General features: G+C 39.5%; 1 protein-coding gene across 2 annotated transcripts; it reads left to right on the plus strand.

Moving 5' to 3' along the window:
• The first annotated feature begins 1561 nt into the window (after positions 1-1561).
• rgs3b (regulator of G protein signaling 3b) lies at positions 1562-27066 on the plus strand. 2 transcript variants are annotated; one of them, XM_079447281.1, is made up of 22 exons: positions 1562-1610; positions 1737-1795; positions 2210-2304; positions 2616-2684; positions 2897-2957; positions 4625-4715; positions 5917-5984; positions 10246-10327; positions 10469-10574; positions 10666-11035; positions 11561-11609; positions 11718-11974; positions 12307-12390; positions 14934-15045; positions 17109-17152; positions 17691-17813; positions 20945-21742; positions 21829-21899; positions 22730-22834; positions 23831-23892; positions 24024-24190; positions 25650-27066. In XM_079447281.1, exons 2-22 carry the CDS (start codon positions 1757-1759, stop codon positions 25842-25844), a joined length of 3048 nt encoding a protein of 1015 aa, XP_079303407.1. In that variant the 5' UTR covers positions 1562-1610; positions 1737-1756; the 3' UTR covers positions 25845-27066. The 2 variants fall into 2 exon arrangements, with proteins under 2 accessions (XP_079303407.1, XP_079303408.1); XM_079447282.1 differs by lacking the exons at positions 1562-1610; positions 1737-1795; positions 2210-2304; ... (2 more) ...; positions 4625-4715; positions 5917-5984 and adding an exon at positions 7553-7720.
• The last annotated feature ends 14 nt before the right edge of the window (positions 27067-27080 follow it).

The following is a 27080-nucleotide window of genomic DNA, read 5'->3' on the forward strand; positions in this document are numbered from 1 at the left end:
ACTGACGCATCTGCAACGGACAGGCCGCACCGCATACGCGTGCTGTATAAATAATTTATTCAGTTAACATGGGCGCGTGAAAAAATACGGACCGCACACAGATATGTGTGGCATGGGCTAACGGCTTCTGTTTACAAAGTTCACCCTGCAATGTTTTAAGTTTGTGAATTACTATATATTATTCAATTTTCAGCTTGAAACGTGTGCTCAGTGAATATGATATGGGCATTGCATTGCTTTTACAACCAAAAGGGATCTGAGATTAAGATGCCAAAACCAAATGTATAACTTGATGCCTTTTTATCCCCTCTTACATATTTTTGGGGTGAGATAATTCCTGAAATAAGTTGAGTAAAGCGGGATGCTGTTTATTGTTGTTTTATTGTCTGTCAGTTGCATGCATGTATTTTCCATGGCTTCTTTCTCCCAGAGGATGCCACGAGACAGCCCAGCACAATACTTTATGCAGCCAACATGCTTCTGCTCTTGATGAGATCATAAAATTTTGAGTTTGAGTATTGTCTGTATGTTAACCAGTGAATTCAGTGCTGGCTATGTGTTTGCCTGACCAAATGAGTGTTTCATTTCTCGTGTCAATAAATAACTCAAGATTAAAGTCCGGCAACAGACAAAAAGAAATTCGAAATCTGACAATTCTGTGTTTCCAGCTTCCCCAAACAGAATAATAAAAGATTGCATCGTAATAAAACACAAAGCAAATGTTTTGCATGCATTTTTTTTATTTAAAAAAATCTGTTTTGATTGTGAAAGAGAAACCACAGACCTCAGACCAGCAAAAGTGACAGGTTTTGTTTATTACTTGCACAGCAGGTTGACTCCCGCTGACTCCCTCCACACGCCCCTTTCACTCTCGCTCATCCAATCACTGTTCCTCCTCTCTTATCAGCATTTCAAAATGAAAAGGCGGTTGAAATTTGTGCCTGTTTTCTTTTGTTGTCCTTTATTCTCCAGTTGCAACATGTGCACCGTGACAGCTGTAAGCCTATGATCCATCTAAATGAATTTACTAGCTTTCTGACAATCTATGTGTTTGTAAAATAAATCTTGCTGTTTTATACTCGTATGGACTCAGAAATGACACTAAGCTGTTTGAGTCAATGGCAGAGATCGTCCTTTATTTTACAAACGTGTGGTGAGTCAGAACTTTATTGTGTGTGTTGAAGCTTTTATAACATTTAGCAGTAAAGTGTTGCGTGCTGTTCGATGTCACATCTGAAGTAAAAGACTTGCAGCGATGTTACACATTGTGACCGCAGGTTTGGGGACGTGTGTGGGTGAGTGGGTAACACCAGCTGGTGTTTGGTTTTTGAGTACGGTGTTTCGGTCATATAAGTTATGCTCTAATAATTCGACTCTCCTCTGGGAAGACCACAAAACTTGCCATTTTGGAAAACCTTTTTTGGGGGAAATCAATGATTGGAAGTTCAATATCTGTTTAATTATTGAAAGTTAAATGTGAATGAATGAAACGTGTGGTAACCTTAAATATATCCTCTTTATTTGCATATAAAGCCATGTTTTTTTGCTTCTGAACACAGGTCAGCTGAAACTAACAGTAACACCTGGCAATGGACTGCTCTATGTTCACAGTAAGCATTATATGTTTTTGAACTTTGTACTTTGAGGTTCAACAGTTTGTTTGATCAAGCAGTTTCCAATGTGTCCAATTGTTTTTTTAGTAAACATAATTGTAACCATCACTCATGTTTCCACAGTTTTGGAAGCCAGAGGACTCATGGAAAGAGAGTACAGACCATGTGACGCATACGTCAAGGTGGGTTCTTTAAAGCACAAATAAAGCAGTTTGTTTAAAGGATTCTGAAGGATTTTAGGTATGACACTGTCATGTGAGTGAGCCTTACAAAATAACCAAAACTTATTTTGTCTCGGTAGAGAGAAACAACAATAACTTTCCTAGTCAGAGTAGGCGATGATGCGATATTATTTTTGTCATTATTTGTCATCTAATCCGGTTTGGATGTCTGCCCTCAAAATGAACCCACTTTCATGTCAGCTCAGGCAGGTTTCAGGCCTTATGAAGTGTCAGTTGTGATGGCAGCTGTCCTCTCACATTCAGATACAAGTGTTGATTGATTTCCCCTGCGTTTATGATGAATATGTTCTCTGGCAATGTTAAACTGATGTACTTTATTTGCATTGGCTAACACGTGTCGATTGTATATTCTAGATAACCATGGCTCCAGATGTTGATCACGGTAAGCGATGGAAGACCAGGACCGTTCTAGACTGTCAGGCTCCGGTTTTCAACGAGACCTTTATGTTGTGAGTGATATTTGTCTCGTCGCAATGTTCTTTGGGTTTTATAAGAGGAAGCACGCAGTGTCACGTTATCTTATGGATGAATGAATTATGTTAAACATCTTGTGCTCTTTGACGTCTTTGTAATGACAGGCTTTATATCTTCATCAGTCTTTTTGGCTTTTAGACCTGACAAAGAGTTCAGGTCTGAGGCTAGCTTTTGTTTAGCTGAATCGGACGGATCTCTTTTAAGTCTTTAGATAACAAGGCTATTGTTTTCTGGGTAAAGCTGGACATTGATGGATGAGCTTTTGAAATGTTGATTTTGTGTCCAGAGACGTGGATGAAGATGATGAGAAGAAGAGGCTAGTGGTGACAATCTGGAATCGCGACCGGATTTCCAGGTAGATCTCGTTTAAACGAATTTTAAAATGTAAATGTTCTGGTATTTGTGACATCCTGCATTGGCACAGTCAGCAGAAAATTAATACGTTACCACCAGCAGCATCCCGGGCAGCACACATGATCTGATGAACTGATATTAATACATGCAGAATTGATCAGGAGTTCAGAAGTTCCTTGCCTGTTGTTTTTAAGTGTTTGACTCTGCCCACAGGCGCAGTGATTTCCTGGGCTGTATGAGTTTTGGTGTCCGCTCTCTCACCACCTCATCCAAGGTAAATATTGTGCAGTCAATGAGCTTATGCTCAACGCACATCTACCCATGATGCATTTCCCGCAATGTTTTGACAATGATTTGTTCAACTATCCTTATACTTTAAAAAAGGGATAACATAATAAGATGCTCTGTATAATTATTACCTACAAATTAAAGCTTCCATTTTTTATGCCCCCTCCTTTCCAACTGTAAGTAAGAAAATTGTGGGTTGATCCCCCTAAAAACATTACATATTGTGCCTTTGTGGTGTTATCAAAACATTGCTCTGTTTGTTTGAGCATCCCAAACAGCTTGAAATACCAATCTTTGATTCGGCCAATCTTGTGAATTGTGGGCGGGACTACTTTGACTCCATTTGGCAGAATGTTAAGAAACATCACAAGTTTGATGTTCAGTATTAATAGTCATTCTATTGGGGCGCACCGATATGTACATTTTGTCCGATAAAAACATTTTGTCCGATAACATTAAATCTTTAACATTGGAAGCTCATGACCGATATATTTGCCGATATACAGTATCTAAATATTAATATAAAATTCCCTAAGACTGAAACAAAAGGCAAAAAGTGGACAACTTCTTTTATTTGAAAACATGATCATGACAGGAAGACAGTACTGTATTGTATTTGAACTGTGAGCACCGTGCAGCTTAATAAGTTTAACCGGAGGAAATGATTTATCGGCCTAATTTTTGTTAACGGCTGATACGATAACATTAAAAATGACAATTTATTGTGCATAATCGTGAATAATAATATTCAGAAAGTAAAGAAATATTAATTCAATCTTCAGAATCGGTATCGGCAGATATCGCTGTGAATAATCGAGTATCAGTGAAGAAATTAAGTTGGTGCATCTGTAGTGTTTGTTTTTTTAGGTGATGCTGAAATGACACACTTCACCTTAAGTACATGTAGTGAATTCGATAAGCGTGAAGTGAAAATCAAAAAGTAGACCATTAGGGATTGTACTGTAGATGTGATGGTGAATCATAACACTCATTATTTAACCTTAAGGGTCTCATAATTGTAAGACCGCTTAGTTGAACTAGCCTTATTCTGACGAACTTTGCTTGTTATTTTCTTCAAAAAGGGTCCTCTTGATTTCCTTCTCTCCTCATTGAATCTCCATCTCTAATTACACAGTGGGGGAAGCGGCAGCTTGTTCACTGAGGCTTAAAAAATGACCCACAATTACCAAGAGCAGCACACACTAGCATACTGGTTTTATTCTGCATGGAAACCAGAGATATATCCCGTCTGTGTTCTTTTTCTTTTGTCCTGTTGTCAAATCTAGGAGTGTTATGTTTACGGGTTATGAGATAAGACTGCGAAGCTTTTCTCTCAGGCTGATATGTTCTGAAAAAATTAGATCAAGGCCCGATGGATGTTTTATATAACGTGCTGCCATCCGGCTGAGCGAGAGTCAACGTGGGCATCAGCTGCGATGGGCCAAAGGTTTCAGACACACACACACACACACACACACACACACATAACAGTTCTGAGATCATCACACAACCACTGGGACTGACTTTATACTCTCTCTGTGAGGGATGAACGAACCAGTCTGTAGATATTAGGAACCTAGCGAGAAAAGAGCAGTTTCTTCCCATGGCTGTCGTTCTTACTGTTTCTGTATTTTTCACATTATCCGCTGACAGGAGATCAGAGGTTGGTATTATCTCCTGGGAGAAGAGCTGGGCCGTAGCAAACATCTGAAGGTGGCCGCACGTCGCATCAAAGAGACAGCTGGTAAGACAGTTTGACATTTTTCTGTCTGCCTCTCTCCTGTCTTGCTCTTTTTTTCCAGTTTTTTTGAGCTGGCTTATGGTCACTTACCAATGGCCTTTAGTGATAACAGCAACACGGGAACAAATTCTCTGCAACGGTCTCATTTATCTTCACCTGCAAGTTTTGATGTGATCAATTGTGATCAGTTTAAATGTATATTAAATATAATGTATTTTTTACCAATTAAAAGTCATTGTAATGAAATTGTAAAAGTAATGATTGCCGTATGCATCCGGCCAGGTGATCGGAACCATGACCGTGACTCTAAACAGAATGTGCTTGTTCAATTCTCACAAAAAAGCCGCTGTTAAATTAACAAGCATTGCCTTTATAAGCGGGATATAGAGGACCTGGTGTTAAAATGTACAGCATCCCTGCAGAGAGCAGTAACAAAGAGCCCGGGGCCGGGGGCCAACGCTCTTTACAGCAGTACTGACGAGCTGTGGGAATAAGATGAGAATTAAAAGGCTAAAGCGTCGTGGCGTGTCCGAGTCAGATTAAATCCACTTTAGAGATCTTCCTTCCCTCCCACAGCCAGTGCTCATAAAGACCTTCATAAGAAACGTGGTATTTTAGTGGCGGTGGCTTTCCGTCCGTTGCGTTCAAGGGATCATCTTAATTCTAGTTCAAGAAGGATTTTGCTCCCAGGGCGGAGACGAAAGGACACGTGTGCCGTCTAAGAATTTCATCCGAGATTAAGTTTGATTAGAGAGAGAGGGCTTGAGTCAAGGCACTGGGCTGACTTCGAGAGAGAGCCAGATGTATTGTGTCTCCCTTGAATGCTGTTTCTATGAAGAATGTTTAAAAAGACATTGTTTCCCGTGAGCGTAATCTCCATGGTTACAAAGTGGGGGAGCCTGTCGCCGGTGGTTAGGGGGGCTATGCTTTTAGGGGACTAGATTTCACGTCTCTCTCTCTCTTGCTCGCTCGCGCTTTTCTAGGGCAGTAAGCCTTGGTCACAGGGATGCAGGGTTAGGTCATCTCATATGGTGCAGAGTCACTTTCATTTGAAGCCTGCAGACAGTTGTGACCGGATTCCGCTGCTCATCTCTGCTCGGCGTGAGCAGCGTTCTGGTCGAGAGAATTCGACCCGGGGCTAACATGTACTCAAAGAGCAATCTGTCTGCCTGGGACTCATGGGACTCTCTTGTGTATCTTGCAGAAGCCACTCCGTCCAACTATGAGGCAGGAGCCGAAAGCACGCGTCCGGAGAACATGCAGTCGTTTACCGTAAGTGTGCGACATTACGTTTACATTTTTCAAGGTTTGCAGGTCTTTAGCATGAAGCTGTTTGTTTCAAAATGTTATTTTTATATTTTGATTTACGAATAAGATGTGTTAATATTTTTATAAAGCATTTAGATTTGAAGCAAAAAAGTACATTCACAATGTGAATCAATTTCATTGACTATATTAAGTTGCATCAATTGAATATATATAATTATATATATTGAATACTTTAATATTTTTTTCCTACCTGCAGTTTCACTTTTTGCTGTATGATGTCATTTTTGGACTTACACTATTTACATGTTGTGTTGTTTAAATGTTGTGAATTTCTCTTTGTAGATCTGTTGTTATCAAACATTTCTAAATACCGTCGCAATTTAATTTAGTTATTTCCTATCAAGAATTCTCAGGACGATTTGATGCATTGTAACCACCAGATCCGATGAGATAAAGCTTGAAGTAAATTATTTTAAAGTAGTGTGTTTTTAAGAGAGAGAGCTTAAAACAGATGATTTTTCAGCACGGAGCCATCAGAGAGATGACAGACTCCGTCGCTTGGGAATACAAGTGCGTACGGATGAGACAGACTGTAGGAATATGGGGAGGTGTGTGGCTGTACTCTTGGATATCGCATGACAGCATGCAGCCAACAGCTCTCGTTCCCGACACACACGCACTCCAGAAACCCTCCCATCCACTTTAGCCAGCAACTTTTCCCAGGACTGTTCTCCGCCCGCTCTGTTCTCCCCAGACAAAGCTGGGAAACGGGAAGGGCCAGCAAAGTGGCTGTAATAGGAAGCTGGATCCCGCTCTCTGTTTATGATTTATCCCTGTTTAATTCCCACCTTACCGATATGCTTGCTGGCTCCCTGGGTTTTCACGCGGAGGCCCGTCGAAAACCTTGCTTCTCAATCTCGCATTTCCTTCCTCTTTTTTCAGAAAATGCGCTTTTTGATTTTGTAGCATTTAAGGAATTTCTTATCTGTGATGGTTTTAATGGGATGACTGGGAACGATATGATAAAACATATCGGCTGGTTATGGACCAGTCAGTCTTTCATCTACCAGACACTTTGAACATTCACCTGTAAGAGCAATTTGATTGTGCATAAAAATGTACAGTGTTGGGTTCGAACTCATGACCTTGGCGTTGCTAGCATAACCATTTGAGCCACAAGAAAGCTTAGGTTTTCTAAAAGCAAATACTCAATTGTGTTTTCACATCAGTTCCATCACAGGTCTGTGTGTATTTTGGAATTTCACATTTCTGGAAAACCATACACGGTGTTTACGCCAGGCTGTACGTTCTCCTCATCCGCCTTCTCATTAAACAAACATTGTAACGCACTTTAACATCTCTGGCTCGCAATGAATGTTTGTGTTTACGCTAAATCCGAGCGAGCTCCATCCCAGTGTACGCATAGAGAGCCGCTACTGTTGAGAGCTGCTCCGGAAACATGTTGGCTTATCGAGAGCGGACATACTGCCTGGCCACTGGCTGGGGGTTGGAAGGTGGTTTCCTGTCATTCTTCTGCTCCGAGCTGTTCCCATGAGTGGGCATGCATAGCCGCACAAGAGCAACGGAGAAGGAAACTTCATCACCTGTTTGACTTGACTTTTATTCGAGGCAACAGGAGTCGGCCAGAGCATCTTAGATGTAGGTAGATGTATATGAGTTGAGCGATGCATACGATCCACGGGCTGTGCAGGCTGTGCATCCAACGAAACTTGCCACAGGTTTGTTTCATTTGCTTTTGGCTTGTTGGGATTGTATGGGTTTTAGTGTAAGAAAGTGCTTTTGAATTGTAACGATAGTTCGGTCTTGAGCAAAACATTTTTTGAGTTTATTGTGTTGTGACGTAGCGTAGTGTTTAAACGTCTGGGCTCTTTACAACGGACTTTCACTGAGGCAATGTCTTACCTCGGGTTGCCCCAGATTGACTGAACGTCAGTACGCTATAAGTGAATTCGGTTTAACATGTCAGTGTTCAGGGTTTTTAGATATATTGTGTGGGATGACATGATGCAGTTGAGGAGTTCATCTAATGTCAGATGCTGTTAGCGTAACTGATTTGGTCAAACCTTAAATCCACAAGGTCTACTGAGTTAAACAAGCTGGTTAATATGTGATGGAAATAATAGAGGTGGATTTGTGGATGTGGTGGTGGGGGGTGACGGGTTGATGAAAGATTTGTCACTAGGGGGTGAGGTAAGCAGCCACATATATTCTTGTGTTGTGATTGACAGGACTAGATAAATAATAAAACCACAAAGCAAGACACACGGGGGGAGAGGGTCTCTTTATTTTTTGGGGGGGAAGTGTCCATCCACCCTTTTCTGCAAAGATGACAAGCATAACAATAGGTTAGAAAATTTAGGATATTTCTTTAAACAGAAATGTTTTTTGACGTCGTAACGTGGTTGCTTTGTGTTATATAGGTGTCACATCTTTGGTTTAAAGCTTTTGTGCTTCAACCCTCATGATCACTTCATACTTCATATGTTATATTGTTGTAAAAACCCAAAATGAGGAATGTTCACTATTTCAGTTCACAATTTACATTCATGGATTTCTTGAACGTCGGGACACATTGTAGATAAACTTGGGTGTCTGGACACCATGTAGATCAGGGGAACCATTAACAGTCCTATTAAAGCAAGCATCTAAGGGGAAAGTTCACTTCAAAATAAGAGTTCTGTCATGATTTACTCACCCTCGAGGTCATAGTAGGAAAAATTGCTTTATACAGTTCTTTGTTCTGTTGAACACAAAAGAAGATATTTTGAAAACATAGGAAGCAAACAGTTTTGGGACACTTTGATTACTAATGTAATTGTTCCTAGTATGGATATAATAAGAGGTGGAATTGGCCAGGAACTGTTTGGTTTGGTTCTTCCAAATATCTTTCTCTGTTTCAAACAACTCAACTAAATGAAGACAGAACTTAAATTTGTTATGAACTGTACCTTTAAAGGGGACATCAATTTCAAATGTGTTCGAAAACTTCACACGGGAATGAGAAACAGGACCTTTACATTTACAACCGAGCTCTTAATTTTTTTGACTGCATGTATACGACATTAGAAGACAGCATTGACCCTATAAAGCGTTTGATTGGCTAATGCGCTCTTTTATGTTGTTTTTTGTTCTTTAGAGGTATTTCATCATGTTATGTTTCCTTAGAAACGTTATAGAGTGTGTAAGCAGTTTAAAACCAGAGTGTCCATCGTGAAAGGAATTCTGTAAAAAGACAATGATGATTTATTTAGATTCCTTTGTTATCATATAAGCGCAAATTTAATAAAATATCCTCCTGTGTTGGGTGGCTTCAAATGTTCCACAGTTGCACTGAACTTAAACAACCACAGCTATTCCTCACTAATTTTTGTTGAATCTCCATTTATTGTCAAATATTCCAAATAACTCCATCTTTGACTGGAATGCGACGTAATACAAACATGAGTATTCTCATAACAAGAACCAGTGTTCATCCAGTTCACACAGGTGAGCGTCATTGTTTCAAACATTTGAAAGTGGTGGAAGAGGAAAAATAGTTTCAAGGGAGTTTGATTTGGATCATTATTTCATCACGGCATTTAATGGAGCTTGTAAATGAGGACCAAGAAGAGAAGAATGTGCACGGCCGGCTCTAAAGCTGTCATCGCTCTGTCTCTCTTTATTCTCTTTTCCTCTCTAAACAAGCCTCCTTGTTGTTGTGCGGTCAATGTCATGTTATATGCGAGGCACTGGCCCCCTCCCCTAACGTTTCCTATTTAGTTTGGCTCCAGGTTCTGTTGACATTTTGAACTTCTACTGTCTAAATATTCTTTCTCCGCTGTTTGCCGGTGGCACGGCGCTTTTCTGCAGCCGTCATTTCCTTTTCTTGCCAGGGAAAGAGCAAAGCTGGTGGATCACCCAGCAACCTCGTCTAATGTCTCGGCTTGAGGATTTTAATATCGCTCACTATTTGCCGCTGTGGTTTTTCTGTTCTCGTGCAGCTGGGGTGCAGTGGCGGTCCGGGGGGATTGTTTGTTTCTGACTCACAAGAACTCACATTCTCTGAACTAAGTTCTATTTTACTGACGTTCCTGTAAACGTCGAGGCTCATTTAAAAGATTGATTTTAATTTTTCTTTTAATGGATTTCATAAGGAAAGATGTATATAAATACATTTCATTGAAATCTTTGTTTCGAAATGAACTGAACGTGTGAACATTGGTTTATCTCTATAATTTCTCTGTGATTGTCCGGTCTCACACAGGTGACTATTCTGAGAGGAAAAGATGGTTTTGGCTTCACCATCTGCTCTGACTCACCTGTACGGGTCCAAGCTGTTGATCCAGGTAATTTTTTACTTTATAGAATCATTTTTAGGAGTAGCATCCAAAACGAGCCTCTGTTTTCATTGTTGAGATTAATCTCTTTCTAAGGCTTCATTTGACTTAGTTCTGACTCTCTGGATTATCTTTCCTTGTGATGTTAAGATGGACCAGCCCACCAGGCCGGTTTGCAGCAGCTTGACACGGTATTGCAGCTGAACGGCCAGCCGGTGGAACACTGGAAGTGTGTGGAGCTGGCCCATGCCATCAGGTTTGAATGAAACAAACAATACTTTATTTTGGGATTATTGTAATTCAGTGATGGTAACATGGGAACGTATTGTTGACCTTTATCCTTGAAGGAATTGTCGAAATGAGATCACAGTGGTGGTATGGAGGACGATGCCCGTCATGAAACCGTACTACGAGGGGCTCATCCACAGGCCTTCCTACAAACCCTCTGGTTTCGACACTGTCTCTTCTACTGCAAAGACACAAAGCAAAACCCCGCCTTTGCTCTCTCGACCCACCAACCACAAAGCAGGTCGCCGCAAGAAAGCAAATGGCCCTGAGAACACAGGAAATGGAGTTGGTGAGTCATTGTGGACTTGGACTGGAAAGCGAGAGGAGAACGATTACAAAACGCGCACCCAGACCCTCAAAGGTACACGTGTGACGTCATCAAACGGCGACAACTACATCATCCTATCGCCTGTCAGTCCTGGGAATCAGGTAGAGATTTGAAATACGACACACACTCACGATTTAGTATAAAGACTGACGCTGCGTCCGAAATTGCATACTATGACTGTACGTTCTGCATTCTGACTTTTTATTGGGAAAGAGGAGCAAGAGAATTGAGCAAATGTCTGTTTAATCTCTAGGTAATCTCATTGCTGTCTTTGAATAAAGTTGAGATATTAAAGTGATCTGTTAGCACCTAATGTACTATTGCTCTTCTATGACATATCGCTTATTGCTCCCCGAACTCTTTGTAAGTCGCTTTGGATAAAAGCGTCTGCTGAATGACTAAATGTAAATCTGTGATTTTTATATCCTCCTAGAAATGAATCTCACTGAAAATATAAGGCATAAAGAAGAATTGTTGCCCCAACCTTAGCCTTAACCTTAAACCTGACATCTGATTGGTTGAAAGAATGGCCATCCAAGAACAAATCTGCACCATAATACCGAACCGTAGCCAGGAGATGTTTCATGTTTATTATAAGTGTTCTGTTTTTGTTCAACGCATTGCAGATATTGCAGCCGGTGTATTCAGACACCAACGGAACGCTGGGAACTCTTGGTAAGACATGATTTCCAAATACTATGGTATTGTGATATATACAATGGTAATGGATGAGTAACGGATTCATATGTCATGATGTATTAACATGCATTTGTCAATGTTTAGGACGGATCTATCAGACTCATCCCAACAGAGGGCTGCAGCAGAGCCCGGGATACCTGCAGGATGGAGCGCTTCCGGCTCAAGCCACATTATGCAGGACTATAAGCAGTACAACGACCACAATGCCCCCCTCATCATACAGACAGAGCTATGCCAACTACCAGAACTGCACCATCGTCCAGTCCCACCTGCCACACTCCAACTACGGCACATATGTCAGCCTCGCACCTAAGATTCTCATCTTTCCTGTTTTTGTACAGGTACATTCAATATCTGTTCACCTACTTATGTTAAATATATCAGTTATTATCTACGTTAAATCTTTTGATGAATGAAGATTATAGAGATTGCACAGCGTATTAAACGTGTAAATGGGTGGATGAATATGCCAACTTAATATGGGTTAAAGACAAAGTCCCTTTAGGGAAGTCGTGCCACTCGGCAGCCATCTTTGGCCATTTTTGGGTAAACTATAACTTGAATATCTTTAAATGTAAATTTATCATTCACCTCTTTTTCAGACGCACACCTTACAATTGTTAAATCGCACGATTAAATCCAAAGACATATTGTGGCTTTAATTGTGTTTCAGCCATTGGATCTGTGCAGCCCTGAGAGAATCCTAATGTTGTCAGAGGAGATGACTCTTCACGACAGTAAACACATTTCTCTGAAGGTAACACACCAATAACTTTCAACTTTCTCTGGGAAAAGAGAGTTTCTTTACGTATCAACTTAATATTTGAAGTCTCTCCTAAAACTGCTAAAACAGAAAACAAATCAGACAATAGTTAAAATCCATTAAGAGTACGTAGGTGTAAATTTAATGTAAATTGTAAAGGAAAAATAATCTGGATTTGGGTCAATGTAATAAGAAATGTTTGAGTTCATAGTGAGATCTTCAAGATTTGAGCTCAGTTTGAAAACATGCTCACCATTTAATCTCATTCAGGTCTTAATTGAGAAATAATCGAGATATAAAACAGGTCTCATAATGTTTGTGACTTGAAATCTTATGTTCCTGGCCATTCTGAACTGTTTAAAATGTTTTTGATATTTCCGAACTCTGGACAAGAAACACATGAGGTTATTGCATATCGCTGCTGTCCTTGACCTTCTGAAACCTCGTATCTCCATATTTAGTGATTTTCGTTTTGATATCAGGCCTTATTATCACCCTTTGTCACTGGTTTCGCAAATATCTTACCAATTAAAAGTATTAAAAGTGCTTGTTGACTTAACACTTTAAAGGATTTCAACAATACTGTGGTGTTAGTGTTTTATCCATTTCCATTTGGACATCCAAGGATTCAGAAGGACAGCGACAATATTGTAGAAAGACAAGACATCACAGGCAGTGTTCTTCATTTGAGGCTATAGAGCTTGATAGGGGAACCCAGATGTTTAAAGATGTAATTCAGTTACGTTCACCACTGTGATTATGTTCTCTTCATGTTTGGACTCCTTTAAGGTCTAGTCTTGCTCCAGTTCCAGTAATCTAGTTTGGGACATGCTGTCTAAATCTCATCTCTTGTCTTACATTAAAAGGTTTCTTGTAATATCTTCATCTGAAGGTGACCTGTATCTGTAAAGAATCGGTGTCCTCTTTCAAAAGAATTGATGTTTTTGCTCGCTCAGGGTTTTAGCCCGTTCTCATGATACCTCTCTAAAAGCCTGTTTGTCTGGAGACCCCGCTGCAGTTTTCGGCTGGATGAAACACAACCTTTGTATTAGATCAGAACCAGAGAATGATATTTATCTCTGTGACGGTAATGCCCGACACTCCACGCAGAGGGCAAGGAGACGCCTTCATCCCGGTACTTTTTTCAGCTGGAGATTTAGAGAAACCTGCAGTTTGGGAATAACATGACCTCTGGTTTCCTCAGCATGAGCAATATTGTGCAAAGATAAATCTCAGAGTTCCACAATAGCCTCCGAAATCTATTTCGTATCTATAGCGATTCCCTTTCAGAGCGTGTCCCGTCCTTTGTGCTGGCTCGCAGGGCCTCCGTCCGTACGCCAGCTGACCTCAATTTCGCTTGGAGACGTGTTTGAGTAATGCAGTCAAGAGTTTCTAAAGATCAGAGAGAGCGTTTAAGAAGGATGAGCCGTTCATCACCGAACACATTCCTCCAGTGTCCTGGAACAAGTGTGTTCACCGTGATATAGGGCTGATTTTATTAAGTTGGCGTAAATCCAAGCCTGGGCCGTGGGTGCCGATAAAAGCAAAGTGACCCGACCCGCTACCATCTGTGTGGGAATCAAAGCGCACTTTCTCTGCCCTCATCGCAGTGGTGTACTATCTTATACAACCATTACCCACGACCCCAAATGGCCAAAAAAGATAGAAGTCTGTGTGTTTGTGTTTTCTAGTAACGTACCAATTAATACAGTTAAATATGCCATTTACTAATATTTATGGTTAATTCTTCACTTATGCTTTGATTATGAAGCTTTAGCATTGGGAAAAAACAGGCATATGCCAGTACTGTTGACCACAATACAATATTTTTACGTAGCATTATATGTTTTTAACACATCACATACACAAGAATACGTAAAAACATATGCAAGATTTTACGTGGTAAAGAATACAGATATAACTTTGCCAACACTGCCATCACTGTGTTAATACTTGAATATATGAAGTATCGGCCTATGTTGTGGTTTTGGAGTTTTTGCATTTTCTTTTGTTGACTCTAACGGTGCAGAAATTGAACGTAACCTTACCTCGACATGGCTAACTGTAACATAAACAGGATGCAAACGTTTGATGATATTTATTTATACCTGGATGGAACATGACCACATTTTTGTTCATTTTATCCAATTAGTGTTGCGATAATCGGGACAACACAATGCAGAATATTAAGGATACATCTGCGCGGTCTAATCTTATCATATTGAGGAAAGCTAAGAACATTGTCCCGACTCCAACAATGAGATGAGGGCCAACAAAGGACCTTTGCGCTGCTGTACAGAACTCAATAGTCCAGCCCAAAAGTGGCCAATCACAACATTTTCTCAGGCCTTGAATTTTAGCGTTGGTGTTGGTTTTAGCTGTCTGCTATGAATTTAAAAAGAAAGGTGTAAATATTTGAAGGTCTGGCCTCATGTCATCCATTATAAGGGAAGGACAGACGCTGAGAGAGAGTGACATTGGAGGTCATGCAGGCATTTTTGTGTGGAACTAATTGTTGACTCTATCGCCCCCTGCAGGTCACAGTGTTTATCTACACCGATCTGATACTGTTGACCAGAGAAGATGAACCGAGCCGCTGTAATGTCCTGCAGAGTCCCCTCTACCTCCATCAGATACATCTGCAGGACGGTATGTATAAAGACAAACACTCATGTCTTATCTCTGGCTATCTGTCTGTCTGTCTGTGGGTAGTTGACGAAAAAATATCGTATGGTGCGACATAGCAAACATTTCGAAAAAACTAACAATAAAGTTAATTCTCTCTTATGTTATTTTATATTATAAAGATAAGTATCAATACTTATTGATAAGTATCAATAATATAAAACATATTATTAACTGTTTGTTTAAACCATAGAACACATTTATGGTTTATTTGTCAACTACCCATATGTGATGCGATCTGGGAAAACCCGTCGGATGTGGCGCTGGGACGTTTAGATTGAAAAATAGATTGAAAGTAAAAAATTTTGTCAAAATAGATTTCTTAATTACAATATTATTCTATTATTCTTGTCTAGCATCTCTGAAGAAATATCATGGCAAAATGTACTTGTTTATTGCTTAAAAATAGCGATTAATGGTGGCTGCATAAAGCATAAAACCTACTTTTACTCCGCTGCATTTCCAAAAATACACTTTACCATGTTCTTTTTTTACCTGGGATACTCAAGTACATAAAAAGTACTTGGACTGTGAAAGTAATAGTGGAAAACTACAGATTTTGACTGTACTTAAAGATAAAAAACAACAACATATTGAAGTAAAAAGCATTAGAACATTTTGATAAATCTGTCTGTCTGTGTCTTTCTGTCTGTCTGTCTATCTACTTTCTTAACCTACCTAACCTATAGTTATAGAAAACCTTTTTTTCAGATTTTATATTTTTGGGCTCTTGTAACAATTGTTCAATCTTTAAATCTACACAATTATTATAATTAAAAAAATAATGATCCAGTAATCAGAAGCAACTGGAAAGTTCATACTGTGCGTGGAAAGGTGTGGGAACGCTCCGTCTGTATCAGTGCAGCATCTGTATATCATGTCTCTGCTCTGATTGTTTGGAGTAAAGGGGATGTTGAGGCGTTCCACCCTGTGTTATTTGTCATGTGTCAGCAGCGACAGTCAGGAAGGAGGCGATGGGACTACGTGAACGTGTGTTTGTGTGTTCCTGTGAATGTGTGTGTGTGATGAGAATAGAGTGCTCCTTGCTCCGTGTGTCTGCTGGGAACAATGGTCATGTCTCCGGTTATAGTGCATTATAAGCAAAGTGGGCGGGACGGTGTATTCTTTAGCTTCCTGCAGACAGAAATACAGCGGCTTGTTCTATCAGCCTTTATTTAACATCTCGGTTTTAGAAATAACTATCGCTGTTGACCTTTGTCCCACGATGATAGAATTAGGAATTGGATATGAATTTTATGAATACTGTAGAAAAGTGATGATACGATGATTTGACCGCTGGAAGTGACTGGTGGAGCCTAGTGATGTCAGATTAATTTATTTTAATATTTTTATTGTAGAAACGACAGCATATTTTTAGTTCTTTACAGGGTTAGATAAATGTCTGCTTGATCGTTGCATTGTTTTAATCAAACGGGATGCTGGGTAGTTCATTGACAAAAAAGCCCTACAAAATCAACAAACAAAATTAAGATGAATTTGTCAGATAGCATTATTATCATTAATAATCATTTATTTATTCATCTTTTTACTTTTTTATTTGAGTTATTTTTATAAATAATGTTTAAAAAAATATACCATCAACTCAAGTATAGTATATCGTTAATGTTGACATTTATAATTTATATCTGTGTATTTTAAATATTTTGTTCACAGTTCCTATACTTCCTCTTTTGTCCAATAATACAAACATTTTAGCATCAAACACGAAGCATCCCATTTTACGCTCTTTATTTCTGGCTGGATTAGTTCGTTATATTATATACGTTATATGCAAATCATCATTATGTTGTTACATTGTGGAAAATAAAGTTGTTTTGATTAACATTTATTTTGAACGTTCATTTAATAGCATATGGAGTTTTTTGTAGTACTTCTGGTTTTCTGGGAAATTGGGACGTATATCAGGTCACGTGGGTGTTCGCCTCCCCCGTGTCAGGAAATGTTAAAATAACACCCTTCATGAGATCTTCACGATGAAGAAATTCACACCTCTTTCTCCTTTCCAGTTCCCGCAGACAAACTCCGGCTGTACGTCTCCTACTGGATAGAGGTGAGATCCTGCATCCGAGCACCAACCCACACATACAGCCACAAGTTACGATTTAATCACGCTTGACACTGTTAACCGCACTAAAACTCACACGCCACCGAATGTGTTTCCCAAAGCGGTGACCAGACAGGAAGGTCCTGCGGTAAACATTTACAGGAAGTCCATATTGCTAGCGTGTTAAGTGGAAGGCCTCTCGAGCTCGGGGTTTACGTCACATATTAGATCCCAAAGCTGGTCTTTCTCTCCAGAGTAAACGTGCCTGCATGCTCACTCGAGCCATCTGCCCATCTCCCCGACAGCACCTCGCACACACACTCTCAGATGAACGTGTGAGCGTGCATGGTTGCATCTTGCCTTCTGCAAGAGATTCTTTGAATGCGCCGAACATGCGTTTGAATAAACCTTGCGAATAAAGAATGTTCCTTCTTTCTCCAATAAAATCGAGACCCTGATGAATCATTTGCTTCCTTCTCATTTTTTCATACATTCGGTCGCTCACTCAATGTCACTTACGTTCTCTCTCTCTCTGTTTGTGAAGAGAACCGAGTGCTTGTTCAGTCTGGAAGCCTTTTCAGCGGAACAGAAGAGGAGGGTCGTCCAGTGTTTAAGAGACAATATTGACAAGCAGCTCGCCCTGAGAGACAGAATAGGGCCTGATCAGGTACAACATCTCACACACACGCAGCCTTCCGTTTAAACACAGCGTGTATCCTCGGAATACGAACATCTTCATTTATTCAGTCGTGACTTTTCTGTGGAACACAAAAGACGATATTTCGAGAAATGTCTCTGTGGTTTTGTGTCCGTACAATGAAAGCCGATGATGCATTTTCATTTCTAGATGAACGATCCATATGCAATCTGACATTAACCATGAGAGCAAATTTGTCATCTTTAAATGTCTTTTAGTTTTGCGTTCTCTTTAAATTTGACTTAAAATGGTACTTTCAAGCCACGCATCCACCTCATTTGATCTCATCCTGTAAAGTTGTATTAACATTAGCGGTGGCAGGAAAAATGCAGATAAAATAAATACAAATTGTATGTTTTTTAACAAAAAATCGTTTTTTTTAGGGCTGTCAAACGATTAATCGCATCCAGAATAAAAGTTTGTGTTTACATAATATATGTCCGTGTACCGTGCATATTAATTTTGTATTCATAAACACAAACATACATGCACATATTTAAGAAAGTAATAAACATTTATTTATAATATTAAAATTATGGCAAATTTAAATAAAAACGTAAATATTTCCTAAATATATAGACATGTATGTGTAAGTGTTTATACATAAAATTCAACATGCGCAGTACACAGATGTATATTATGTATACACAAACTTTTATTCTGGATGCGATTAATCACGATCTATAATTTGACAGCCCTAGATGTTTTATGTATGTTATTTTCCACAAAAAGACATTATGGTATTTGTGCACCGTGCAACACAGGTGACCGTAGGTAATAGTCTTATTTAATTGAATATCATTTCGATATTTATGACGAAAGTTGCTACATTTTGAAAGATTTTTTTCTGTAGATTAACGTTGGATAGATGCATAGTTGACAATAAGAGCTTAAACATGTATTAAGATGCTCGGTACTCGACTCTCATGGAGCTTTAAACATAATGTTTTCTCCCTGCATCTTCTGTTTCTTATTCATGCTCTCTCTCACTTTCTCCGCTCGGTGGGCGAGTGACATTGGGAGTGCAGCGACATCATCATCAGACTAGCACAAACAGACACGCACATGTGACAGCGTGAAAGAGAGCGAGAGAACAAGGCAGTTGTAATGCATGCTGGTACGATGGATGAATATATTATATGTTTGTAGAGCAGAACCGTTGGATCGTTGTGGAGGTGAGGGGGCTTTTGGAGCTTTTATGTTCTGGTTTGTTTCATGCTTTTACAGTTTTGGTTTTCAACCTATCATCTTCGTTGTGAAGTGTTTGGCATAAGTGAGACGTAAGAAAGCGTGTCGGATTAAATGTAACGTAATGTTTTGGAGCAACAGCTTGCATGAACGATTGAAATGTTGTAACATTAGTAAGGTTGCACTGTGTCTTGTATCTTGTACATTTGAACAAAAGACAAAATGTGTCTGATATGAGGATAACGTTATTTTCATAGTGACATGAGTGAAAAGAATTTGTGTTTATCTTGTGTTGTCAGATTTCCAGCGCTGTGTCTATAAAGAGCACGTCGAGAGCGTGAGTCAGTCGCAAACGCCTGAAAACTCCTTTATGTTGGGTGCATGAATACATTAACCTTTTCCACTATGATAGGGAGACTTAAGAATACACAATGATTGAATCTTTCTCTTTCTATTCTACGCCTTTGTGCTTTTACCCAGAAGCAATACCCAGAATAACAAAGTATTGTCGTCTTGATATGTTTTCATCGGTTAGTTAGAATACTGGAGGCTTGTTTTCACATTCCTCTTAATGTGCTGTTTTTATGATGTGAATGAGATCTGTATTGATAATTGAGGTGTGTTTAGAAAGGGTCTCGGCATTGACTGTAACTCAGCTGAATGAATTTCAATTTTATAACATATTTTCCATTTACCTAATAGCCTGTATGTACTTTTATTTATTTAATTAGCCATTTAAAGCTATTAGATGATTTAATAGCAGTGTCATTTAATTGAATAGCAATAACTGATTACTCATGCTTATTACGCACTGTTTGTGCTGAAGGCATGAAACCTAAAATCATGATGTTAGTGCTGGCGGATGAAAAAATCTTTAGACAAATTATGCCACCGTATACATATTGGCAACCATCCATAAGAAAGAAAAATCACAGATGAGTTCTCTTTAATTTATCAGTTGTTGTTTCTCGACATCAGTAAGATTAAAGGAATGTTTGCTTAAGTCGCATGCGTCTCAGATATTTCTTCTGAGAAAAAGAGCCAGAGATCTGGCAAATCTCTCCGCTGGAGTTTCAGAAGAGATCTCGACGTCCCAGACTGAGCTCATATTTGTCAAGTCCGAATTCAAAATATTATTGAATGTTTCAATATGAATGAACTCCAGATCCCGATGATTTTAGCTCTACAATCTACATGCATTTTACACCTTTAACAACAGTTCGACATCAATTTGTTTTGAGAAACAGCTAAAGGGTTGTCAACATCAGGACGTTAATTGCGCACACTTCACACCCAAGCGATTTTCTCTGGCAATGAGCCGACTGATTGGCAAGTTCACTCCTTGACATTAGATGGCGCTTAACGAATAACAGAAAGAATTCCCATCACGCTCTCTAAGATCTCAAAACTCAGGACTTTTGATAACACCTAGAATAACTAAATCCACCAAAGGGGGTCGAGCTTTCTCATACGTAGCACCTAAACTCTGGAAAAGCCTTCCTGATATTATTCCAGGATCAGACACACTATTCATCTTGCATCTCTAATTACGTTCTCTTCGTCGTTGGTATCAATGCGTGCTCGGCAAGACCCTCTTGTGCTTGAGCTCCACCTAAGCGTGTTTTACTGTTACTTCAGCAGCTCCAGGCACGCCAATTTCATTGGTCAGCCAGTTTTTAACGCGGCATGTCGAACCGAAGAAAAGGATTTTACCAAAACGTTTGAGCGTCAGTGTGCATAATCACATTGCCGGGCTTTGTTTAGTCACGAGGCGTTAAACGACAGCGATAAGTGTGCGTGGTTATCCCCGTAAACTAAGTTGGTACTTAAAGGAAACACAATTGAGAATCCAATTTCTCTGGTTTTGTTGACATGTAAAGCCGTCTGCTAACTTTGTGAAATAAATTTGACAGATGCTGGAACCAAAAGCAGCTGAACAGGCTGATCTGGGGCTACTGGGCTTCACCTCTCACAGTGTGTCTGAGCCGTGTTCTCCATCATGCCCGTCTGCATCTCCCATCATGAGAAGAACCACCGCCAGCTCCCCAGCCCAGCGCCTCTCTTACCCCGACCTCCACTGCAGCGCCGGAGACGCCAACCAAACCTCTCCAACTTCACCAGACGCCTGCAAACCTGCTTACATGGAGACCTCCGAGATCTGGAAAGAGAGAAGGAAGGAGGTGAAGGGAGGCAGGCAGGAGTCGCGGCTGGAGAAGAGGGAGCAGGGGGAGGGAGAAAGCGCTTCGGAAACCATCAGCGTTGGCGCCCGACCCACATCCTCATCGTCCTCATCATCCCCTCTCATCATTCCCAAACTGTGCCTGGATCGCTCCTTCAACCCAGACGCTTTGACCTCACCCTCCACCGATGATGATGATGACGAGGAGGACGAGGAAGACGACGAAGAAGCGGACAACGACGAAGCCTTTCTCAAGAGGAGGAGCATGGTGGAGGCGTCCCCCGGCGGTGGCCAGCAGGACAGGGGATTGTGCGTGCAGAGGTCCCTCCACAGACGCACGCACAGCGAGGGCAGTTTGCTCCAGGAGCCGCGTTCTCCACGCTTCATCTCCGATCAGGCCATCGACTGCATCGAGGCCAAGCGAGAACCTCAGGAGCGCTGGGCCATTCCCTCACCGCAGACTCTGAGGAAAGAGCTGACCAAGAACGGAGGGTCTGTTCATCAGATCTGTCTTCTCTTCACCGGACGGAGGGTGCGTGTCTTTTCTGTAGCAGCAAACGTAAATAATCATTCTGCGTTCTACAATGTGCACTTTTGTAATTAAATTAAAACTCGTAGGTTTGTGGGAAGCCAAACTGTATATGTGACACGGGAAAAGGTGGTCTGAAGAAGAAGACCTCCAAGAACCTGTAAGTCAAACCACTCTTTTTTACACATTTTAACATTTTATTCTGTGCGGTTTTAGCGATTTAGAGAACAAGAGAACAAAACACTTGGTGACATCGAGAACTTTTAACTCCTAAAAAAATACAACTCAATAAAATGGTACAGCAATCATTTGTTTTTAGATTATATATTTTATAGACGTTTCAAAAACATAAACAAACTTTATGTGGCTCAAACTTCTGCAAAGAATCTATAACTGTTGAGTAGTTTTAAATGAATGTTATACAATTAATATGCAATCAAATATTAGTGTAAATTAATATTTATATAATAAAATGTAAATTAAATTGTTATTTTATAGCCAAACTCAGACAGGAAGTTAACTTTGGGCCAGGCGCATGTCCACTGAAACCGTATATATATATATATATATATATATATATATATATATACAGTATTTAAATGTAATTGGACGGAAAGCTCATATGTCAAAAACTCTTTACAGGAAATAAAAAACACTGCATTTATTTTCAACGATTAAATACTGTGTTCCTTACAATAAATTTTTTTGGTTAAATATTTGCCAAACCCACAGACAAACATATGGGTGAAATAATGGAGATATTGTGGTTTCAGTCAGACATTATCATTATTTTATTATTTGTATTAGTATTTATGTTTACTGTATGTAAGGTTGTGCCAGGAATCATTTGAGAATGTTTAATTCTAAGAGAGTTATACACACACTATCAGTTTTCTTTCTGAAGTCAGGCTCTCGTAATCTCTTCCCACTGACTCTTCAAAAACACTTGAGTGAAGAGTTCACAAATAAACTTCTGTCTTCTTTTCCAAGGGCCAAAGACATGAAAAATCGACTGACTTTCCTGCGGAAGAAGACCAACGACAGACATGGAAGCAATGCCGCCAGCAAGCTTGAGAAGGTCCTCAAGTCAGAGAAGTGAGTCAACGTGATCGTTTCCTCATTCACCTGAACTGACCTCACTCTAGAACACATCAAAAAATGTTTTCTAAAGAAAGTGTATGTGGTAAAGCCTATGCAAAAGTCATCGCCATGGCATTCATGTGGTGTGCTATATGGTGAGGCTTCCCGATAACTTATAATAATGCTTTATAGTGCTTTTAAGTTTGAGAAGTCAATCACAATCCACTCCAATAGTAACATGAAAAAACCCAAAAGCAGCGAGTTGCTTCTAGAGACCAAAGACAGCTATAGGGGTTTTAAATGAATAAATAATAACAACGGTAACGATTTTGCACGAACTTTTATTTTAAGATAAGATTTGGCATTACAGTCATCCAAAAACATAATGTTATATGTTTTGTTTTCTTGTGTTACATTATGTGTTCAGCAATGTTTGAATTCAGAGAAATCTCCAGTGGGAATCAGTGTTTTGTCAATTGCATCGTCTGTCAATGGCGCCATGTCCACGTTTGCTTTAATGTGCTACGGTAACTTATGTTTTGGATGCTATGCTGTTGCTAGGCGTTTCTAGGTGGTTGCTAGGGTTTGCTGAAAAGTTCCCAGAAGAGTCCCACGTCCAGATCTCTGTGATGTACAGGACTTTTATTCAATGTATAATGGTATTTTTTGCCCATTGCGTCCAATGCCACATGAGTGTTACCTGTCTGCTCATTTAGAAAAGAATAAGTACACGGAGTGAGTAATCGCAGTACTAATGTTTGCCCTCGCAAGCCTCACTAATGAAGATGATGACTGTCTATTACATTAGATGAAGCCTGATAATTGAACTGAAGGATCTGCTGACGTTCAACTTCCCTGTCATGAATAAGCCGGACGTTGTTGTAAAACTGTTGAGTGTGCTACAGTGACGTTTTGAGTCGATGGCCTATTTTATGTGCTATAATTATATTGGAATGGCTCATTAGGGTGAGTCACGGTTTTGTTGACCGCACTGTCTGCTCTCATTCACAGACCGACTCCAGAGGAAGTGCTCAAATGGGCAGATTCACTCGACGCACTGCTGTCTCACAAATGTAAGACCTCCATCCTTAATGATGTCATTCAGCTAATACACATTCACTTCTGCGCTAGGATTCACACTGAATTCCAAATTTATGCCAAATCTTGTTCTGTGCTGAGAGTGATTTTCTCCTCCGTCCTTCAGATGGCCTGGTGGTGTTTCGTTTTTTCCTGCAAACAGAGTTTAGTGAGGAGAATCTGGATTTCTGGCTGGCGTGTGAGGACTTTAAGAGGATCAAATCGCTGTCCAAAATGGCATCCAGAGCAAAGAAGATATTCACAGAGTACATCTCCATACAGTCCTGTAAAGAGGTGAGCTTTGGCACATCTTCACACATTCTGCAGAGAAAATGATAGAATAACAATAAAATGATTTATGTAACTGTAGAAAAACATGTTAGGTTTTAACTAAATGTGCATCTCTGACATGATTTATGTAGTTTATGAAGTATACTCTCAGTAAATGATTAGTTTGTGTGTTTTTATACATCAAAGGTTTTCTTTAATGGATACTTTAACATCATACTTATAGTTTATTATTTATATACCGTATTGTTTTTGCACTTTAAGCGTACCACTTTATTTCTGTTTAAGGATTTTTACACTTGAAATATATCTTTAACTGACCTTAAAAACGAAAGGTCAAATATATTTAGACTGATGTAAACTTGACCTATACTGAAAGAACAGTGTAATTACAGTTTTTCTCAATTGTTTACACACATTTTCTGAAAGCATGCCTCATACTCTCAGAACTCTACACACAAATCAAAAAACACAAACACAATGGGCAAAACCCCTCAATTCTCCTGCAAAATGAAACTTCACATTCAAAACAATGTTCTTTCTTCTCAAAATGGTATTTTGTTTTCAAATGACACACACAAACCATCGTATGAATAAACATTTATAAGAACCAGTTGAACACTGATGTGCTCTTTATAAAACACTATAATGAATGTAAAACACTTCTCCATTCATCATAATGACTTTGCTCTTTATATGGTTCAGTGTTACACTTACTACAGACAGTACATATATAAGTGTGTTGTAAAATATTTTATATATATATATATATATAATAGATTTTATAGTCAGAACACACAAATACACGATAACAAATATATTTTATATATATATGTGCAGTGTACATCCCAACCAACGCAAAGTGGCACATACAGTGGTCTACATACAAAACAACAGAAGAATTTACTGTATACAGTTACAGTAAAAAAACGATGCTGCATCTTCTCTTGGGTTTGGGTCTGGCCACAGCAACTCATCCACATCACAAGCAATGTTTTTCAGTCCAGCCATGAAAAGCATCAGCTGCTATATCTCCACATGCGTCTTCCATAGCTTGGAGAAGGGGTTTACACATTTGTGACAGGTGTTTACACATGTGATGAGTCAGTGTGGATATTTGAATGGCAGTGTGTTCCTTGTGAAAACAAGAGATTTTTCTGCCTGAAAATTGTGCCAAATGCAGAGAATTGTGTGTAGTGTTTTGAAAAAAGTGTGTTTTAGATCTGCAATGTGAGTGTAAAGCAGGAATTGTGCTTGTAGTTTAGCAGAATTGGTTCAGGGGGTTAGTGAATGAGTTACATGTTGTGGTCATTGTGTCTCAAGTACCAATATTTGTGTGTAAACAATCGAGAAAAACTGTAAAAAGTATAATACTGAGAAGTAGATTCATTTGGAATCTCGGTATCACATGCCCCCGAAAATTAATCCTGAATGAAATAGTGTCATTTTATTTTGATTTTAAAAGGTTAACTTGGACTCGTACACCAGAGAGCACATCAAGGAGAACATGGAGAACATCTGTGCGGACTGCTTTGACCTGGCTCAGAGCAGAATCTTTGGACTCATGGAAAGAGACTCGTACCCTCGATTCCTCCGCTCCGACATTTACCTGGAACTGACCAACCACAAGAGACCCAGCTCTACCACGGATTCATGTTAAACCTCTGAAAACATCCTTAAAACATCTTTAAACTTTAAGATCAGTATTGCTGGATTCAGAAGCAGTCGAGTATGAATCAAGTGGCTTTAGTTCACGGGGTGTGTCTACAGTTACATTGTCCGTTTGATGCACAGCACCTTGGAGAGCTCAACGTCTACTGTTTTTGGATGCTTCAGTGCTGCACCCTATTGGACGGTTGTGGCTATAAGATGGTGATGTAATTGTTTTAAACATGTCCGTGTCTTCATTGTGACTGAAGTCAATGCATCGGTGCTCCCTACTCACTGGAATCTGAAGCGTCGGTCATCTTGTTGTTCGTTGAAGGTGCAAAGCATGTTGGGTATTGTGGAAAAGAAGACATTTGGTACTGTTTCGTTTAGCTTTAACGAGGTAATTTGCTATTTCAGTTGCCTTCCCCTTCCTATGTAGACCCTTGTGAACACACACTATTACACAGATGGATCACAATTATATGTTGAGATTATATTAATGTCCTTTTAAACTAGAAGGCAAACAGCATGTACAGAATGAGATATGACATGTCTATGTTTTATTATCTTAAAAAGATAAATAAGCAGTTATGTGTAGAAACAAGAATAACATTTCAGCTTAACGCACACCAATGTTCTTTTTATAGTCCTTCAGTATTACTCTGGAAAAACACATTTTTATTACTACACAAATTTATGGTAACAAACCGTTTTCTTCATATAGTTCCCCCTGACTCTAACCCCTTCTTGTTTTAACTGTGCAATATATAGTTTTCAGAACGTACATGTTTTATAAATGCCCTTCCGTAACATCAGTCAGGTTTGTGGGTTCAAATGAAAATGTGATTTCTGTAAATAACAGAGGTTGAGGTTTATTAGCTAATAGTTATTGTGACGTTGAAGGAATTCTGTTTGTTTCTGTACGCTATTAGTCTATTGCTCACACGTCTATGAAACAAGAATAAAAGCCCAGATCGCTATTGAATAGCTGCTGTAGAGGAGCATGATTTTGTACATAGACGTCTTCTGTTTTCTGTGTCCATTTACAATCCACCGGTCAGTTCGGTAGGAAACTCAAATGTTTGACAAATATGGTGTCAGTTTCCTCCTGCAGTCATCCTAACAACCCAATCCTTCTTTCTCTAATAGTTCTTGTATTTATTTGTGGGTTCATATTTCACTCATTGCTTTGTGTGTAACATATTCAGATCAAATAAAAATCCACTACATTCAAGTCCTACATTTC

This window comes from Barbatula barbatula (assembly GCF_947034865.1).
Source record: "Barbatula barbatula genome assembly, chromosome: 2".
Lineage (NCBI taxonomy): Eukaryota > Metazoa > Chordata > Actinopteri > Cypriniformes > Nemacheilidae > Barbatula > Barbatula barbatula.

What these genes read in the sequence shown, in the direction of transcription:
- rgs3b (XM_079447281.1), top strand. Translation starts at nt 1,757, where the DNA reads ATGGAAAGAGAGTACAGACCATGTGACGCATACGTCAAG. An exon ending in TCGCATCAAAGAGACAGCTG is followed by an intron (nt 4,716 to 5,916) that starts GTAAGACAGTTT and finishes TGTATCTTGCAG; the next exon opens with AAGCCACTCCGTCCAACTAT. An exon ending in CTGTCAGTCCTGGGAATCAG is followed by an intron (nt 11,036 to 11,560) that starts GTAGAGATTTGA and finishes AACGCATTGCAG; the next exon opens with ATATTGCAGCCGGTGTATTC.